The sequence below is a fragment of the Hemicordylus capensis genome, chromosome 2, assembly GCF_027244095.1.
Source record: "Hemicordylus capensis ecotype Gifberg chromosome 2, rHemCap1.1.pri, whole genome shotgun sequence".
Lineage (NCBI taxonomy): Eukaryota > Metazoa > Chordata > Lepidosauria > Squamata > Cordylidae > Hemicordylus > Hemicordylus capensis.
Genome location: NC_069658.1, coordinates 196,780,440 through 196,799,628, shown reverse-complemented (window position 1 = coordinate 196,799,628; position 19,189 = coordinate 196,780,440). Strand labels below are relative to the sequence as shown.

The 19,189-nt window shown below is 45.1% G+C and overlaps 2 protein-coding genes across 11 annotated transcripts in view; one reads left to right on the top strand and one right to left on the bottom strand.

The window, feature by feature from the left end:
• MARS1 (methionyl-tRNA synthetase 1) overlaps positions 1-2,129 on the bottom strand; it is a 62,763-nt gene extending 60,634 nt beyond the window's left edge. Inside the window, exon 1 of one of the 3 annotated variants that reach the window (XM_053295100.1) lies at positions 2,054-2,129. The gene's annotated coding sequence lies outside the window, so the exon portion shown is untranslated. The remainder of the gene's footprint in view (positions 1-2,053) is intronic. The other 2 variants (XM_053295098.1, XM_053295101.1) reach the window with 2 other exon arrangements.
• ARHGAP9 (Rho GTPase activating protein 9) overlaps positions 92-19,189 on the top strand; it is a 58,483-nt gene continuing 39,385 nt past the window's right edge. The window contains exons 1-5 of one of the 8 annotated variants that reach the window (XM_053295104.1): positions 92-258; positions 6,354-6,628; positions 11,013-11,164; positions 14,067-14,477; positions 15,336-15,565. In XM_053295104.1, coding sequence (XP_053151079.1) covers positions 14,135-14,477; positions 15,336-15,565 — 573 coding nt within the window. In that variant the 5' untranslated portion in view covers positions 92-258; positions 6,354-6,628; positions 11,013-11,164; positions 14,067-14,134. Of the gene's footprint in view, positions 259-865; positions 999-2,139; positions 2,210-6,353; positions 6,629-7,105; positions 7,350-11,012; positions 11,165-14,066; positions 14,478-15,335; positions 15,566-19,189 lie in introns of those variants that run through there. The other 7 variants (XM_053295105.1, XM_053295108.1, XM_053295102.1 and 4 more) reach the window with 7 other exon arrangements.

The following is a 19,189-nucleotide window of genomic DNA, read 5'->3' as shown; positions in this document are numbered from 1 at the left end:
CAGTCCCGAATTGCCAATAAGGTGCAGTGATACAAGACTTTCATAGAGATGCTGTCGTTTCCGGGAGTGTTTTTTGGGGGGTGGGGGCACTGTTAGGCACATAGAGATAAGAAAAAGCGTAGAGTGACACATAGTCTGACCTAGTTTCAGTAGCCCTCCCCCCACCGGAGGGGGGAGTTAGAACTGCCCACAGGGGCAAAAATGGAGAAACTGGGCATAATCATGATTGGACCGCAAGTGTTCTCTCCAGGAGGAAAGGTACCATCAAAGAAAAATGCATGCTTTTTCTAGCTCGGGGTTTATTTCATGTGGAAAAAATAATAGTAAGGCATTTAAATTTGTAACGTGACTTTATGCGATCAATGAAGAAACAGGCTTCTGCGCCGCAGGTGGTCTGAGGGGGCAATGTAAGTATATTAACTTTTCCTGCAACCTGAGGGGTTTTCTTGGAAATTCAAACCAGGTCCAGTCCCCTCTGAAATATCAACTGTTTGGACTACCTTGCAGGGCTGTTGTAAAACACTCTTTCACGTCTAAAATATGTGAATAGAGCTATTTTCTAAATGTGTAGAAACACCACCAACAAACCACGGGTTTCCACACGAATTAAAGGGACGATAATGAAACCTGAAGAGAAAGAGCATGAACGTTTCTCTTTGCTAGTACCTTGTGTGTAGCATGGGGGCGGGGAGGGGAAGCATTGTTCCCTGTGCGCAGGCGCAGCTGTCACTTCCGCCCCAAGGAGCTTTTCAAATGGCTTCTCTATTAGAAACCCGCAAAGTGCCTATCCAGACCGTGTCAGGGGTTACTCTGGTATTTTCTTATCTCTGTAGTTAGTGGAGTAAAAGCACGGTGTGAAGGATAATAACGGCGACAATTTAGTTAGAATCCTCTCTATATAGAATACTATAACTGTATAATTAGAATTATCTGGTGTGCATTTTATGCAGCTTTTTTTTTTGCTGGAAATCCAAGTCAACCACTGACAAAAAGTGATGGTATGGGGAGAGGCAATAATATACTTCGATTGCAGTATTTTAAAGTTAAATTTTACCATTCTTATTTTTGTGCAAAAGGGTTCTTCCGATTATTAGATGTTCCTGAGTACATCCCTGCATAACAACACTAGATTACTTTGCAGGGTACTAATGGTATGTTTCCCAGAGTATGGGAAACACCTCTATCGGGCAGCTGCGATATAGGAAGATGCTGAAAGGCATCATCTCATACTGTGAGGGAGGAGGCAATGGTAAACCCCTCCTGTATTCTACCAAAGAAAACCACAGGGCTCTGTGGGCACCAGGAATCAACATCGACTCGACGGCACAACTTTACTTTTACCAACCTATCTCTCTCCTTACCCCACCGTATGATGATAATACTGGACTGCATTGCAGGGCCTGTTGTGACCCGCTCAACCTCTTCCATGTCTCCAGTGTTCAGTATTATTAATAGTGGATTATTTTACGGAGTTGTCATTCAGGAGTGCAACTGACAGGCCTCCTGTCAGTTGCAGTGCACTGAAAGCATTATGCCTTTTGCCCAAAAGTAGAGGTCAAACTACATAGGGTTAACAAGTCTTTGTGGGGCAATAACGAGGCAGGGAGCAGGATTCCTTCCTGTACCTTTCAAAATTACATCATCATAGGCAGAAATCACAGGCTCCAAATAAAGCACCATGCAGCCTTTTAAAGGCACAGGAATTTTGGTATCTGTGGTTTCAAAACATCTCTCACTAAAGTATCTTTGTGGACCCTTCGCACCATCCACTTCCGTTTTGCCAGAGTGTAGCAACAAACATGCCAATTTCGCTACCAAGGCAAATACGTTTGGGGATGGATTTTCATCAGATCTCCCTTTCTCACACACCATGGTTCTAATCAGGGCCCCTATAACTATTATACACATATAGTTTGGTCCATAGTCCCTTAAAGATCTCTTATAACTAGTCAAATCCCCAGTTCATTTTCTGGCCAAGTTCTGACTTATCTTGTTTCCCCCTGCAATCCCTTCTAAATTATTCTTCACAATTTAAATTTTACACACAACTTACACACTGAATGTCAGCTGCTCTGCTGCCTGTCTTCTTCATCCCCACACTCACCAACTGCCTTTTTTTCAAACACCCCAGAAGTTCTGTTCCAATAGACAATGAAGGAGCCATGTCATCCAAGCAAGCAAAATAATGATAGATACAGTAGAGAGATAGGTAGGTAGAACTATTATTTGAGAGCACTTCAACAAGAGGGAGCCTCTACTTCTGCCCTATTTTATTTAAATATTTATATTGATTCTGCTGAACTTCCACCACATGTTGAGGATTCTGGTCACAATCAGAAGTAGGGCTGTGTGGAGTTCTTATTTTATTTTATTTTTTAATCAATATTAGGGAAGAAGGGAACCAAGTGTGAAGTCTTCTCCTTCAAATTTCTTTCTCTCTCCTATTTTCTATCATTGTATAGTATTATCAAATTACACGCTTACATGCAAAACCTAGACACTTTGGGCCTATTATTATTATTATTATTATTATTCCCATTTCTATTTTTAAGAATGAGTAAAGGTACAATGACTGAATTCTGACCATGGTTTGTTGTTCCAAGAACGAACAACAGTAAGCTTCAGGCGCACATGGACCCTCCTCCTCCTTACCCTTCCTTTGCGTGAAAAGGTCAAGAGACCAGAAGCTTGTGCTTCTAGTTCTCTCAGAGGCAGAGACCACATTCAGATGAAACAGCAAACTATGATTTGCTGCTAAACAGAAGCAGAAGCATCTAAAGTCCCCCTTCTTCTACATGAAGGGAGCATACAAGATTGTCTAAATGTGACCAGTGCCTCTGAGCACATGCAGAGTGTCTTTTCCATTTTTCAATAAGTCTTTTCTATTCAAATAAAACAATGGAAGCATTTAGTTTTTCTGAGTCTGTGCAGAGTGCACATTTTTGAAGGATAACATTGTTCAATTTATTGTTCTAAAAAGATTATCTCATAGAAAGTAGGGAAATATCAGTAGAAGATGTTATTCCTATTGCATCCAATAATCAAAGAGACCATTACCAATCCTGGATGTCCACTGCCTGCTACAGAAAGCAACGACATACCAGTGAGTGTGCTCAAAATCATTTTGTGTGTTACTTCTGGTACGTATGCCATAGGATGTTGATTCCTACTTTAAAGTGTTCATGCACAGAAGCCCTTAGACAAATCTATCAGAATTTCAGGGGGCATCATGACCAGTGTTCCCTCTAACAGGGATTCCCAGATGCTATTGACGACAACTCCCATAATCCCCAAGCAAAAGCCATTGTAGCTGAGGATTTGGGAGTTGTAGTCTACAACATCTGGGAATCTGTTAGAGGGAACACTGATCATGACTTCTGGAGGATCCACCATGCACATACATTTCATCCCATTCTGACAAAGAAAAAACAGTTATAAGAATTTCAGTTATTTCCCACAATAGTCTATGGTCAAAGCAAAGATAATAGCAATATCTGCATTATGTTTCTTCCTGGCAGCTCCAGTAATTGCAAGAGTGCAAGAATGCCAATTAAACATAGGACTGGTTCACATGATCAATGCAAAGTGGGCTCAGGTGTGTGCACTCCCACAGAGCATGTCATGAGAACTCCATTTTCCTGGAATCCCAATTGGCACTATACCAAGCCCACTTCAGATCCTAGATTAATAATATAGGGCTGTTCTCACAATTATCACTAGGCTAGGATAAGCCTACAACCCTAGTCTGGGACTGGGAGCTATGTGCCCTCCTGATTGGCCATTGTGAGAATTCTACAAGCAAAGTAGGAGGAGAGGGCATTGCTTGTCTGTGAGCTGGGTACGGAGGCACGGGGAGTGCTTTCCCTCCATCTTCACTCTGGAGCTGGGTATATGTTCTTGGCCATACCCAGCTCACAGATGAACTTTTCCCCATCCTCCTACCTTGCTTGTAGAATTCTCATGATGGCCAATCAGGAGTATGCACAACTCCTGAACTAGGGTTGGAGGCTTCTCTTACTCTAGTAATCATCATGAGAACCACCCTAATGTGGACTTGAAATGGGTTTGGTAGGGCCATTGGGATTTCAGGGACATTGCCAAGTTCACGCTACAAGGCCACGGGGCTTATTCCCAAGAAAGTGTGCTTAGGATTGCAACCAAGTCCTTAGAGAGCAATTGAGCAGGGGCAACTGTTTCAGGATGTGATTACAGCAACAATAGCCAGAGAAACAGGAGACAGAATTGCATCAAACCCTAGCCCTATTCACACATTAGGCTTGTTCACATGACCATGACCAAGATTGATCATGCTCCCTGCCTCCTACCTTGTTTTTCACTCAAGACGTGACCAAATGTCAGGAGCGTGTTCAGCTCCTGAAACTAGGTAGGATGCTTGTCCTACCCAGTTCACAGTCATGTGAACAAGCCTAATATGTTCAACATACTATAATCTGTGTAGAGTGTACACAGATACAGATCTCAACACAGGTATAATTATTCACAAGTTATGTTACATAAGTTCCCTCCCCCTCAGTCATAATGCTACATCAATTTTAATCTCCGTAATACTGCAACACTTTCCTTATATTGCATTTACTGTATAGTATTACTGTTTTACAACTTGTGCTGGTCAACGACCGTAATAAAGATTATTATTAATGTTACATAAGAACACAAGAACAGTCCAGCTGGATCAGGCCCAAGGCCTATCTAGTCCTGCATCCTGTTTCACACAGTGGCCCATCAGATGCCTCTGGGAAGCCCACAAGCAAGAGGCAAGGGCATGCCTTCTCTCTTGCTTTTGCTCACTTGCTACTGCTGAACACAGATACAGCAGTACATCCAGGGGGCAGAGCCACCATAGGGTGAACAGGTTCAAAGAACCCAGGCTGCCGCCCCTCAGGGGCCACGCCTTGGACCCCAGACACGCACCCCTCGCGTCTGATGTCAGATTGGGGCATGGTTTAGCTCCCAACCAGCCAGCACTGCGTTTGCAGCATGGCCTGAGCAGCTCTCCCTGACTTTTAAACGGGGCCACTTGCTCCATTTGGGAGCTAAACCACGCCCCCCGTGTCTGATGTCAGATATGGGGGCATGGCTAACCGATTCCTGCATCTGACATCAGGCGCTGATGCAGGGGGCAGGGCTAGGGGGGGCCATGGTGGGCTGCTGCTGGCCTCCCTCTGCACCTGAGTACCTCTATCTGTATCTTGCATTGCAGGGGGCCTGGACCCAGGTTCACTTTCAAATGAACATAGGTACAGTTATTCACACAAAAATCTGTCCATGTGTATAGACATCTGGAAGCAGGTACGACATAATGTCAGAATAGGACTATTGTTTCTTTTGTTTCATCCATTTCAAGCACCATTACATGGAGAGTGTCTACAGAAGTGTGTGTGTTGGGGCGGGCAGAGCTGCTGTACAAACTGGAAGTGTGCTAAACTGGAAGCGTGCAAGAAGAGAATTTACATTAACAAGGGCAAGAAGTAAGCACAAAATGTCCTCTGTCTGGCAGTGCCCTTATTGGGATGCTAAAGACTGCTCTAGTGGTTTTTGTGTGTGGAAACTTCATTCTCTGTTAATGCCAAGATCAAAACAGATGAACCACGTGATCTACACTCAAGCACTTAAATTTAGGTCCAGTCCAGGAACAGCCTGGTCCTGAGCATCTTCACTCAGAAACCAGTATATGAATTCCATGGGGGCACTTCCAGATATTGTGTTATCTGGAATGGTCACACCTCACTTTTTACTGGTGGTTTACACAATATGGGCATCCGTTCATTGTCCACCTGTATTTTTCCTACGCTTAGATTGTCACATTTATGAACAGAGAACACTGGACTTTTTTCAGAATAGTGTCACAACTACAAATGTGGATTTTTAGCCTCATTTGGTTGAGAGGCACAAGTCCAGATACAGCAGACCATAATAGGTTGTGGGGGGCGGTGTGGTAAAAAAGTGGAGGTCAGTCTACAAATATATAGCCTCCCCAAAACATGCTATATCTACTGTGGTATGGAAGGAACATTACAATTCCACAGGTGTCTGCAAATGGAAAAGCAGCAATTGGCTACAAGCAGAACGTCTGCAAGTGCCTGCTTTGTACCCTCAGGTAATCGTGTGTAAGATTGCAAGCAAGCAGTGTTAGCGTAGTTTACTACAGAATGCCCTCTCTAGATTTCAGTGAGGTTTACTTCCAAGAAAGTGTGCAAAAGATTGCAACTCTTACCTCATGGATCTTAGCGGCTTTCTGTTGCTGTAAGGACTTTTTGGTAGACACAGAAACCTATGATAAATAAAAACACATTTAATCCCCCCCCCCCCCGGTCCGTGTGTGTTTTAAACAGGCCATGAATCAGAGATAGTGCCTCCTTCCTGCTGTGTGTTTCATGTGAACAAAGAAGCTCACTGAAGCCTACAGGAAACCATTAACGCATACGAAAACGGATGTGTGATACCTGCGCTGTTGTGCCCCATGCACCAAATTCTTTTAAACAAATGAAATGCTTCATCTTCCCCACTGCCCCAACAGGAGAGGGAAAGAAGAACAGAGCAGATTCAGGAGCAAAGAACGCAAATCGCTCTTTGAGAAGCGGCGTCCCTCACTGTGATGCGGGTTCAGGTAAGTAGAACTCTGATCAAGACAGTCATACAGAGCGGTAGCATTCTTGTGGTGATCATGAGTCAGCATGATCTGGAGCTATGCTTCTGGGCTTGGCGATAGGTCAGAGAAGTTCCTGAATACAGTTTCTGTCCTCATCCCTGGATATATGGAGCTTCATGAGTAGAGTGGGTTGGAGTGGGGATGGAAAGCCAGGCTCCATGGCACTGATACTTCAGTCTAGGATTAAATGGAGAAGAGGGGAGTCTCTGTGTCCTCTTAGCCCCTAATGGATATTTTTGCACACTTTTCACTTCCCAGTTCAGCCGGGCAGGCTTTGACGGACCAATTGCCTTGTGAGAAGAGAGTTGTTGGCCTGGGAGGCAGGACTGCTGGTCTGTGGTTTACTAGGCAGATTAGCTCAAGCCCTTCCGGTTCCATTTTGAACCCCAGACTCCAACTTGGAGTGCACAAGCAGCTCTCTCCCAAGGTCTGCAGCAATGACTCATTTGTTTCCATCTGCTGCAATTTAACACAGAGAAGGATTTTCTGATCTGAGTGTGGCCCCTCCCAAGAGGCGACCATCAAAACTCTCCTAATTGCTGGAGCCGGATTAGGCCCTCTCTAGCTATAATCCTGAAAATCAAGGCCTTCTCCAACAGCCTGGGCCAGTCAGAACACAAAAAGTATGACTCAAACAAATATATAACAGTCAACAAGGCTGAGTGCTTCATACGCAATTGTAAGTGATCTGTGCTCCAACTGTAACTATTTACCAGGGACAACCCCAGTTCATAGGATCTGTCCCCGAGAAATCACTGATAAACTTGCTTTGGGTGGCAGGGGCGGGGGTGGGGGACTTGGTTTTTAATTTGGTCTGGGTTGCTAGCTTCAAAGCTTGGCTCCCACTCCAGGATCTCTAGAACTGGAGGACGCACTTTACCTCTCATGAACTTTAGAGCCTTTAGCAGTGCAAAATAGTGTGCATGTGGGCTTTGGGCAGTGATCCTAGATATGAGATGTTACAAATATGTCCCTATTTTCATCTGTAAAATGTTGGAGGTAACCATATTGGTAACCATATGTTGGAGGTAACCATATAGCGTTTCCAATGTGCAAAACTATATTTAAAACATGCCAGACAAATTAAAGACCCTTTTCTGTGCCACAAGGGTCGGATACCACTGGTCAAGACACTCTGCAGATTTTAAAGTACAGTTAACAAACTGTTCTGAAATTACTGTGTGGCACCCTGATTCATCTGTCTGGGATTCTGATCCCTGCTAACTAAGCAGAAGCACCTTTTTAAAAATGGTGATTCTCTTTATTTAGCAGGGGGAGAGCAACTGGCCTTATCCATCCCCAGCACAGCATCTCTCCAGTTGCTGTTGTTGCTATCTTATGTTTCTTTTTTGTGGGCCCTTTGGCGACAGGGAGCCATTTTATTTATACGATGATGAATACGACAAATATTTATATACTGCTTTTCAACAAAAGTTCACAAAGCAGTTCGCATAGATATTAGATAGATAGATAGATAGATAGATAGATAGATAGATAGATAGATAGATAGATAAAAAATTATTTATTTACTTGCTTACTTGTTTATATCTATGTAAACAGCTTTGGGAACTTTTGTTGAAAAGCAGTCTATAAATATTAATCGCCCCTTCCCTGTTCTTGTAAGTTGTGCTCTGACAGGTGTGATGGCGGGGATATAAGATTAATGGAGACTTATGGCATTTTTTGAGGCCTGCTTGTTTACAGATATACAAGTGGAGAACAGGCAAGCACCTGAACAAACCACACTAGTATCTAAGGCAGTATATCAAAGCAAACAGCATGTCCTGGATGTCGTGGACAGTCCAGGATGGAGGCAAAGTGTAGTCCTGGATAAAAAATGTCTAGGAATTTGAGCAGGAAGAATTGCTTTAAGGAATTTACCTATTTTTCTGGTGCTTCTCTCCAGGCATTGTAGCTACATGGTATCTGTGGTGTTTTTGGTTAATCCATTCATGGGTCCAGGCCAGCTTTTGAATGGTGGTTTAGTTACTTTTATTCCTTGTGTTGAGGTGGGGCTGCCAAACAGCCAGCAGCAAGCACACTGAAGGTAGACCTCACTTGCCCCTCTGTAAATAAAATCTATCTCATTAAACCGTTAATATTCCTGATTCAACTCCACTGCCTTGTCTTTTCATACCACAACGCTCTCTTCAGGATTCTACAGTGTCAATGTTTAAATGCCCCATATTCCTACCCTTTCTTGGGCACCACAGCTGCTGACTGGCTAGGTTGGCTTTCTATATATAACTCAAATACAGATATTTATTTACGACCCATGGTCAGCTTACAAAACAACTAAAGAATGGTAGAATACAGAAATCCTCCGAAGGTTAACAGTTGCTAGGAAACAATAAAACATCAGTCACATACAGTACCATTCAAAGACTGAACTAGCAATTGCTAACAATAAATATAAATATAAACTAAAAATTCAGGAAGAATGTACACATGAAATAAAAAACTGACGTAACCGCATAGCATTAGAGCAAAACTTCGCCACCTTAAATGTAGTAGTTGGAGATTGATCTACCAAAAGATAAGAGACACAAAAAACTTCTGAGCATCCTGGAAAGGGTGCCAGACAAGGAGATATCAGGAGGCGTCTTATCTTTCTGTAAAACAGACAATGGAGCAATACATGTTGGATGGTTTCAATCTCCTTATAACCATGTGGCAGATTCTGTCGTCCTTAGGTATGTTCTTTATTCTCCCCGCCAGGAAACCCAACGGGAGCTCTAAAGAAAGCCCTCAAATAGTGTGGGTTCTCTAGGGTATACAGATAAGTAGTGGGACCCCTGACAGCAGTGCATAAACCCAGTTTCCTTCTCGAACATTCTGGGATCATGGAAAGCTTGTGTTGATATTCAGTACCCAGGACTCTCTGCTTCAGAGCCTGTAGAGCTTGATGATGGCTCAACAAAACCAGATAATCCATGGAGAATCCCAATGACAGAATGTGACCTAGTTTGTTTATTTATTTATTGTTAAATTCCTATACCACCTTTCATTAAAGCAATCCCAAGGCGGTTTACAGCAAAAAACTAAAACACAAGATGGTAAAAAAGACACAATTAAAATATTAAGTGAAAAAACTATTAAACAAATCTGATTAAAAATTTAAAACAAAGGCATAAAAGCAGTACAGACTATGAAGAGCAGCAGCAGAGAATCAAATAAATGCCTGGGCAAAAAGGCAAGATTTTACACTTTTTCTAAAAGCTGTGATGGAGACCGAGGAGCGAATAGCCACCGGGAGAGCATTCCAGAGTCTGGGGGCAGCAACAGAGAAGGCCCTGTCCCGCATGCACGACAACCGAGCCACCCTCATTGTCGGCACCCGGAGCAGAGCCCCCTCAGATGACCTCGTCAAGCGGGCAGCAACCCTTGGGAGCAGGCAGTTCCTCAGGTATCCCGGGCCCAAACCGTTAAGGGCTTTAAAGGTCAAAACCAGCACCTTGAATTGGACCCGGAAACAAACTGGTAGCCAGTGCAGCTCTTTCAAAATGGGTGTGATGTGCTCCCACCGGGCAGCTCCAGATAAAACCCTAGCTGCTGCATTTTGCACTAGCTGTAGTTTCCGGATACTCTTCAAGGGCAGCCCCACGTAGAGCGTGTTACAGTAATCCAGCCATGACGTGACTAAGGCATGGGTAACTGTGGCCAGATCTGCCTTCTCGAGAAAGGGACGCAGCTGGCACACTAGCCGAAGCCGTGCAAAGGCCGTGCAAAAGCCACCGCCTCCACCTGAGCTTCCAAAAGCAGAGCCAGGTCCAGTAATACCCCCAAGCTATGTACTTGCTCCTTCAAGGGGAGTGCAACCCCATCCAGAACCGGTAAAATCTCCTCATCCCGATTGGCTCTCCTACTGACCAACATTACCTCCGTCTTGTCTGGATTCAATTTCAGTTTATTAGCCCACATCCAACCCATCACGGCCTCCAGCCCGCAATTCAGGACATCCACTGCCTCCCTAGGATCAGGTGACAAGGAGAGATAGAGCTGAGTGTCATCCGCATATTGCTGAGAACTCAGTCCAAGTCCCCGGATGACCTCTCCCAGTGGTTTCATGTAGATGTTAGACAGCACACATAGTTCACATAGGCCTTCTACAATTTTAATCAAGACATTAAAAAAAACCCCAACTTTTCACAGTCTTAAATCATAAGGAAAAGAAGCACTGAGTCTCCATGTATATATTGTCTGTAGTTTTACTGTCTCCAAGTGCATTTGGAAAAGGCAAAAGACCACTGTGCTGATCTGCCACTTGAGGGCATCTTCCAGGAAATAGATTCACACCTCCTCCACTGATGACTACATACCATCCACATGTGCTCCATTACAGTGCAAGCCTGACCACAAGGTGATGCCTTTTTTATGAAGACTGGCTGCGTGAAAGGGGGCTGGAGAATTCTGACCTGTGGAACAGAGAATAGGGAAGTTGGAGAACAGAGTGTCCCTCGAGAATACAGAAGTTGGTCATGCCTGGCCTAGATGGTAAATTCTAGATGGCAGAAGTAAATGGATCAGTGGATGGCAGACGGTTGGATAATTTTGCTTTGGAGGAGAATAGGACTGGATAGGGTTACATGGCATCCCTTCGGCCTGAGCTGTGCTGACCACAGGGATCTTGGGGAGTGCTAGGGGATGAGCACCGTCAGGGGGAGCCTAAGATGTTGCTGCACCTGGGGCAAGACACCAAATGCTACCTTGCCCCATGACCCTAGTGGGGGCCAGCTCCTTTCCAAAACCAGCCTTGGCAAGCTTTGAAAGTGGTGCATGGGTGGGAGGAGGGAAGGTTGCTAGCAGCCTCCTCTTCATTCGTGCTTCTTGCAAGCTTTGTAAGGAGTGTGAGGAGAGGTGCAGACCAGTCCGAGGAGCTACTCCAAGGGCAGCGGCAGGGGGCATCTCACTGCCCTGAGGGTGCCCCAGTAAACTGCTGCCTGAGGCAACTGCCTCATGAAAGGGCCGTCCCTGAGTAGAGACATCGGTTGGTTTGTCTGAGGGTTTCTAGAAACTGCCTCCCTGAGTCAGTTTTATGTGAGCAGAGCAAATTCCACTGGGAACATTCTGCTTTGTATGGCTGAGTGTTCACTCCCTGCAATGAGCCGCAAGAGCTGGGTTGCTTCCTATTGCAACAGCATCCCTGTGACGTATGCTTTTCCAGAGCTAAGCAGCAAAGCCTGCACTTCTGTTTAAAATGGAAAATCTGACTGTGTCCCCAATCTGAAGAACATCCCCAAAGCCAGCCACACACACACACACACACACACACACACACACACACACACACACACACACAGAGGCTCTGGCTGACCCATATAGAGCCATGAGGGGCATAGAATCTCAGACATAGGGTGTACATTGTGGCATGTCTCAATGGGCAGTCTGATTGCTGCTTTGCAGCCAAGGACAAAGATGGAATGCTCACCTCCTGAGTTATAGCTAGGGTTGCCAACATTTCATTGCCAGAATGAGGGATACAACTTCCAGAATGAGGGACACAAGCTTGCGGGGGCGGGGGGGGGAGCTGGGAGGTGTATGCAGTGGTAATCTAGAGCCTGAGTATCACTGACATATATGTAATTGAATTATATGCTGTTGAATAAATGAGGGACAAATGCTGTCCCTATAAGGACCAACATTTCATCTCTGAAATGAGGGACATCCTGCGTAATGAGGGACAGTTGGCAACCCTAGTTACAGCACTGACTTTCTCCTGCCTAGCTTTCCCTTTGAGTAGTATTTACGCCTGTGGTTGAGGCTTTTTAGCACAGGTAAAAGGATCCTGAAAGCCAGTTATGTGGTCACTGAAAGAAGGTACTATAAGCAGCAGTGTCTCGTGTAGGAAGGAGGACAAATTGAAAATGGAAAGGCCCCTTTTCTAATCATAATTATCCAATGGAATTCACTGTCACAAAGGGCACTGAAAGCAAAAAATCAACCTGAGCCTGTCATCAGCTAGAGTTCCAATAGATGCTGGGAGTTTATGCCCATTCCTTCCAGCAAGGACCACCTCAAGTTACTGTCAAAGGGTGCTATTTTGGAGCTGTTTATGGACTACTGAAGAGAAATCCTATTCTTTTTGCAACCATCGTATAGTATAGAATACTTTAAAAAAAAAAATCCATATTACCTAGAGATTCAACATAATTAATGATAATGTATAATATCATGAATAATACCCGTGGGTTTAACTAACAGACTAGAATAGAAGATTATCTTTTATTCTAGATTGTCTTTTTATTCTAAACCAGTTGTATTATCACAGTCCTGATTACACAGTCCAAAGAGCCTGGTTAAAAATAACCAGGATCACTGAACCTCATGGAGCTAATTCTGAGAGCACAAACCACTCCAGTTAACCAGGAAACATAACTAGGACTGAACCCTAATTACCCTAGTTATCTATTTGTGGTTAAATGCTGGTTAACTGGAGCTGTTTGACCAGGATTGCTGTGAAATTCTGGGTTCCCAAAATGAGCTCCACAGGGCTTGGCGACCCTGGTTAATTTTTTTAGCCAGGATCCTTGCGACTAAGAGAATGCAGCCACAATCAACCCACTGACCAGAAGAGACAACGAAGCTGTTCACATGAGCAGTCCTGCTCAGGCTTGGGCAGCCCTACCAGGGAGTTATCCAGACATGGCTTCATGCTGCAGGGTATCCAGAGAGCGAATCTGCTTCGCCATAGATTTGCAGCTGTTTAATTCGGGTGATTAGATGTTCCGTTCACATAGGGTCGGCTCCTCTCCACAATCTTGCAGATCATTTTCCTGTGTGCATTCCCACAGCTTGCTCTGGGTTTTTTTTCTCCCACCAGTCACATCCCAGGAGGAGGTGAGAGACACCTCCCTTCATTATTACATTTTTTTTTTTTTTAGTTTGACAGTCGGCTGGTGTTCTGCATGATTGACTAGTCAAAACAACAAAACACTTAACCCAAACCTGCCGAATCTGACACAGATCTTTGCTGATTTTTATAACGAACTTGCCTTTGTGACTGACCTAATATCCCCACCCCAACCCCAGACCATTTAAGAGGTCATGGAAGCTTAAAGTAGAAATCATTGCTTTCTCTCTGCGATGAAGAAAAATGCAGCTTCATGGGATCAGCTCAGACACAAAGGTGGTTTCCCTTGCTGGCTGGCCTGGCTTATGCTTTCCCTGCCCGCCTGGCACTGCTGCCGCCATTTTCTCGTCCCGTACCCATGGATATCTGGCAGCTGCTTGCAAACTCTTGCGAGAACGGCCACATATAGGATTTGCCATGAGTACGTTTTAGAGAAATAAATATAAAGAGAGAAGAGAAGAGAAGACTGGATTCCCTATCTTAAGAGCTATGCTTAAGTTTCTCTGTTCACCATTTCAATTGTGCCCCATTGTATTCTTTTTACAGGTAGTAACTGAGGAGTCTCTGTGGCACTGGAGTCCCTAAGCTCCTGAGGGCCATCCTGTCTTGATGAGATGACTTCAGGCCGGCGATGGCTGGAGGGGATCAACCACCGCCTCAGTGCACCATCAGCACTTGATTCCCCAGGCCCTGTGATGCTGCAGGCCCTCTGCAACTACCAGTATAATGCTGAGGATGGGAGGCGGGTGACTATTTTAGAGGGAGAAATCTTCCAGCTGATAAGGAAGGCCAATGAGGATTGGTGGCAGGTGTGGCGGCTTGGTCAACCCAAAGAGAAGAGACCAATTTTTGTGCCTGCCACTTACATGGCTGAAGTGCCCCCTGGCATAAGGGCAACCTCACAGCAAAACGCCACATTACATCCTGGCATCTGTACAGAGCAGGGTGGTGCTACTGGTGAGTTTTTAGGAGGAAACAACCAAGCAATCATAGACATCAACCAAGGGGCCAAAGTGGGTAGTCCCGCCCTTCCCCAATTAATGTGGAGCAGCAGATGCTTTTATTTAAATGTATATATTGCATTCACTCCCCCCAAATTCCTGTGGATGCCTTTACAACCAGGGATGAGCCAGGCTGGTATTCCTAAAGTCGGTCTGGGCAAACTTTGTCCTCCAGCTGTTGTTGAAGTACAACTCCCATCATCCCCAGCCACAATTTATTGTGGCTGGGGATGATGGGAGTTGTGGTTAGGGTTAGGGTTAAAGGGTGGATAACATGGTTTAATGTTCCACATGTGAAAAATTCCCTGCAAGTAGAAAACTAGCACAACAGGGGGAAGGTCGGCCTAGAACGTTTCTTCCTGATATGCTAATTGCAGGGAGGTGTCCCCCTCCCCCCCCCCCCACCGCCCACCTGCTGCTGCTGCTTTTGAATGGGAAGCATTCAGAAATGGTATCCCCCACCTGCAATCTGAAGTGGTAGAGTCTTCAAGATCCAGCTGGGCTTTTCTTATGTTCTTATGTACTGCCTCTGTTGACCAGTCCCTTGGTCCTCCTAGCAAGGAATGTTTCCCTGAGATACAATGCATCCGCAGTATCATGAGGAAACATTTTTGCCACAACTGCGGAGGATAGCAAGCCCCTGCAGAGCAGAAGGTTCAAGGAACACATATTGGTCAGCTGGTCTGCTAAGTTAATTAGGTAACACCACTCTAGCAGGTGTAGTGCCCCAGGACCACAATCACAGGTCCCTCAGCAGCACAGCAACTCCTTAGCTGATCCATTTTGATGCTGACCCTGTGGTTCTTTCTTCTAGCACACCTGGAAGTGCTGTCCTCTTCTCTGGAAGACATGTATAGGCAATCACGCTCACTGCATTCCCACATGAGCCTCATGGCCTGCCAAAGCCTCACTCTGCCACAGAAAGGATTCCGCACCCCGTCTTTGGGTAGGAGCTCCAGCATGAGTGGCTTGTCCCAAAATGTCCATCCAGATGTAAAGGAAGCAAAACAGCCTCCGGAGCAAAGTTCTTCTGAGGAGAAGTTGGTAAGGAAGGAGAGCTACTGAGGGGTGAGACCTGTTCCTGTCTCAGAACTTTTATGCCACTAGATACGTGAGGTACAGGGAATGACCTAAGAATTGCTTTTCTGATTCTGCTTCCAACAGAATCTAGTCAGATGCCTCTATGAGGTGACAAGCAATGCCTGAGGGCCACAGCCCTCTCATGGCATCTGCTGTGACCAGTATTTGGTAGTCAGAAGTATACTGTCTCTGAACATGGAGGTTCTGTCTGTTAAAGAGCCCATGAGGGGAGATTTCTTTATTTACCCCAGCAACAGCGGAAGTGCACAGGTAAGGAGAGCACTGCTAATTAATATTGTCTGGAGACATGGCTTTAAAGTTCCAAATAAAGTAGTTTATTTAGGAAATCCATCAGGGAAATAGATAAGGCCTACATGCCTTGCTGCTAGCTACATACAGTAAGAGTGGAAGGGAGAAGATCCCTCCCTCCCTCCCTCTCTCTCTCTCTCTCTCTCTCTCTCTCTCTCTCTTTCTCCTCTGCTTCCCTCCCTACCTGCAGGTGAGAGGATGAAACCTGAGACTATCAGTCTAACAAAGGGGAAGTAGAGTAGAGAGAGCATGGTCAGAGAGGGAATGCCTGTACTGGCTGTCTCTACCCCTAATGGCCCTAGTGGTCAATAGGGTTGCTGGTGCTAAGAGTCGATGCCATGCCATCAGGAGCTGCATCTCCAACACCCCTTCTCATCGTCTCATGCACTGATTGATGACTCCCATCTTCTCTCAAAGAATCTGGAACCAGTCTCATAGTAGCAGCTTGGTCAGCCCATCTGCTATCGTGTCTTGTGTTGGGCAGTACTTCAGCTTAACTAGCCCACACTCTTGTGCCTCTCGAACATAGTGGTGCTTTGCATCTATGTGCTTTGCTTGAGACATAGTCTTTTCCATCAGAGAGTTTTGGATGCACTCTTGGTTGTCCTCAAACATCTCAGTTGGCTTTGGCTCATCAATCCCATAGTTTAACATTAACTTGTGTAGCCATGTGGCTTCTTGGCATGTTTGGCCAGCTGATATGTACTCTGCTTATGTGGATGAAAGTGCAACAATTGACTGCTTCTGGCTAGTCCAACTGATGGCTCCGCCTCCATAGAAAAACAGCTTTCTGCTTGTGGACTTGTGATCGGCTCTGTCCTCGGCCCACTCTGCATCCAAGTATCCCACTAGTCTGAGGTTGCTGCTTGATGGTATCAAGAGTCTGAAGGGCACTGTACCCTTCAGGTATCTTCCCAGCCTTTTGACTGTGGTTCAGTCATTCTTGGTTGGTGCACTTACTCTTCTGCTCAGAATTCTCACTCCTGCAGAGCTATTTCTGGCCCCATGACTATTACTGTGTACAGAAGTTTCCTGGTTGGTTTTCTGTATATAGATTGTTGTCTAGCAATGGCTCACTGTCCTGATCTTGCTTCAGGAAGTCTGTCTCCATTGCTGTATTGGCCTCATTGGCTTCTGTCAGTTTCAGGCATTCCAGGAGATCTTTTTGTTTCTGGTTAAGGTAACTTCCACCCTCTTTCTATTTGAATGTCAAAATAGTAGGAAATGCCTCCTAGTTCTTCTGCTTCCATTTCTTTGTTCAGGTGCTCCACAGTCTCTTGACTGTCTTATTTCTTTTCATAGCAAATAATCAAGTCATCAATAGAAGTCAAAATGTAAGTCTATCTGTCATTTTAGAATCTTGAGAATAGGCAGGGATCAGCCTTTCCTTGCGTGAACCCCTCCTTTAGTAACATCTGATTCAGCTTCTCATTCCATGCTCTAGCAGACTGCTTCAAGCCATAGATGCTTTTCTGGAATTTGCATATAAGCCTCTTTTTCTCAGGGTCTTCAAATCCTGGTGGCTGCTCCATTTGGATGTCTTCCTCTATTTCTCCATGCAGAAATGCAGTGTTCACATCTAGTGATCACCTTCCATCTTTCTTGCTGCTGCTATGTTGAGAAGTTCTCTTACTGAAGTATGCTTCATGACAGGTGCAAATGTCTCATTATAGCCTTCACCATGCTTTTGAGAGTATACTTTGACTACTAATCTGGCTTTGTAGCGCTCAAATAGGCTATTCGCATGTGTAGTGGAAGCTGAGCTAAGGGAACACAGCGTGGTTTCCACTGCGCAAGAGAACTGCCGGGAGCCGTGCAGCTCCTGGCGGTGGCACGGTGGCATACCTTCATGGACAGCCCACTGCTTAACCCGGGTTTCAGGTGCGAGAGTGCCTGAAAAGTGGGTTAGAGGATTGTGTGTCACCGCAGCGCGGCTCCGCACTGCAGCAAGACATGAGTAGCCCCCCAACAGGGAGGCTACAACAAGCCTCCCCATGTCGGGAGGCTCCCCCAGAATGCTCCATGCACTTGCTTGGGTCATTCTGGGGCTTCCAGGGGTCAGGAGGCCCCCGAACCTCGCCACCTCAGCCGGCTGCATGATGGATCCAGCCACCCAGGGAGGGCTCCTTGCCCATTTGTGGGGATAGTGGGTCGAGCCTGCTCTCCCCGCAAAACCCTTTTAGGCTCTTCACACTGCTTGTGTGGAGAGCCTTAATGTCTCCCTCTGCATTGCATTTGGTTTTGAAGGCCCATTTGCATCCTACTGACTTTCTTCCAGTGGATAGTTCCACAAGTGTCCAAGTTTTATTTTTGTTTAGAGAGTCTGTCTCTTCTTCTGCAGCTTTTCTCCTACTTTCAGCTTCACATGTTGGTAGTCTTTCAATGTCTTCCTATTTTCTGAGTTCCTGGGTCTCTTCCTTTCTGGCCATGTAGGAGAGTCTTCTGGGTGGAACCCCTTTGCTGAGAGCAGGCTCGAGTGTCTAATTTCTGGCTCAACTTCTGCTTCTCCTTATGGTTCTGGTTAGCTGGTTAGCTCCAGGCTTATGGGAATTTCTTCTTTTGGTTCCTTTTCAGTTTGGATCTCTGGTACAATTTCTGGCACTTTGCTTGTGATTGGCCTTTGTCTTTCATCAAAGGATACTACATTATATATTCTCATTGTTCCAGTGGCCACATCAAGGATTCTGTGTCCTTTTCCTCCTAGTGTATATCCAGAAATTATTCTTTATTCACATCTGCAGTGCAGTTTATTCGTTTTCTCTTTAGGAACATATGTATATACTTTTGATCCAACACTCTGATATGTCCTAAGCTGGGTTTGTTCCCATGCCATAATTCAAAGCTTGTTGATTCTGTTGCTTCAGTTGGCAGTCTGTTCTTTAGGTAAGTGGCAGTCATGACTGCTTCTCCACAAAATGTGCGTGTCCTGCAGCTTGTCATTTCTAATAGGGAACAATTCTTTTTTTCCTGCTATGCTATTCTGTTGTGGGGTATAAGGCACTATGCATTCATGTTGAATGCCTTGTTCACTTAGGTAATTGGCCATTTCCTTTGACCCCCCGTTATCACTTTGAGGTTTTCTGCCAAACGTGTTGCTCACTATTAGAACATACTCCTTAAATTTCTCCAGAACTTGACTTTTCTCCTTTAGTGTACAAGTAAAAATGTATCTGGAGTAGTCATCAATGAAAGAAAAATCTGCTTCCTCCTGATGACTCAACTTGCATTGGTTCACAGACATCACTATGAATCGACTCTAGGGGGCGGTGTGACTCTTTT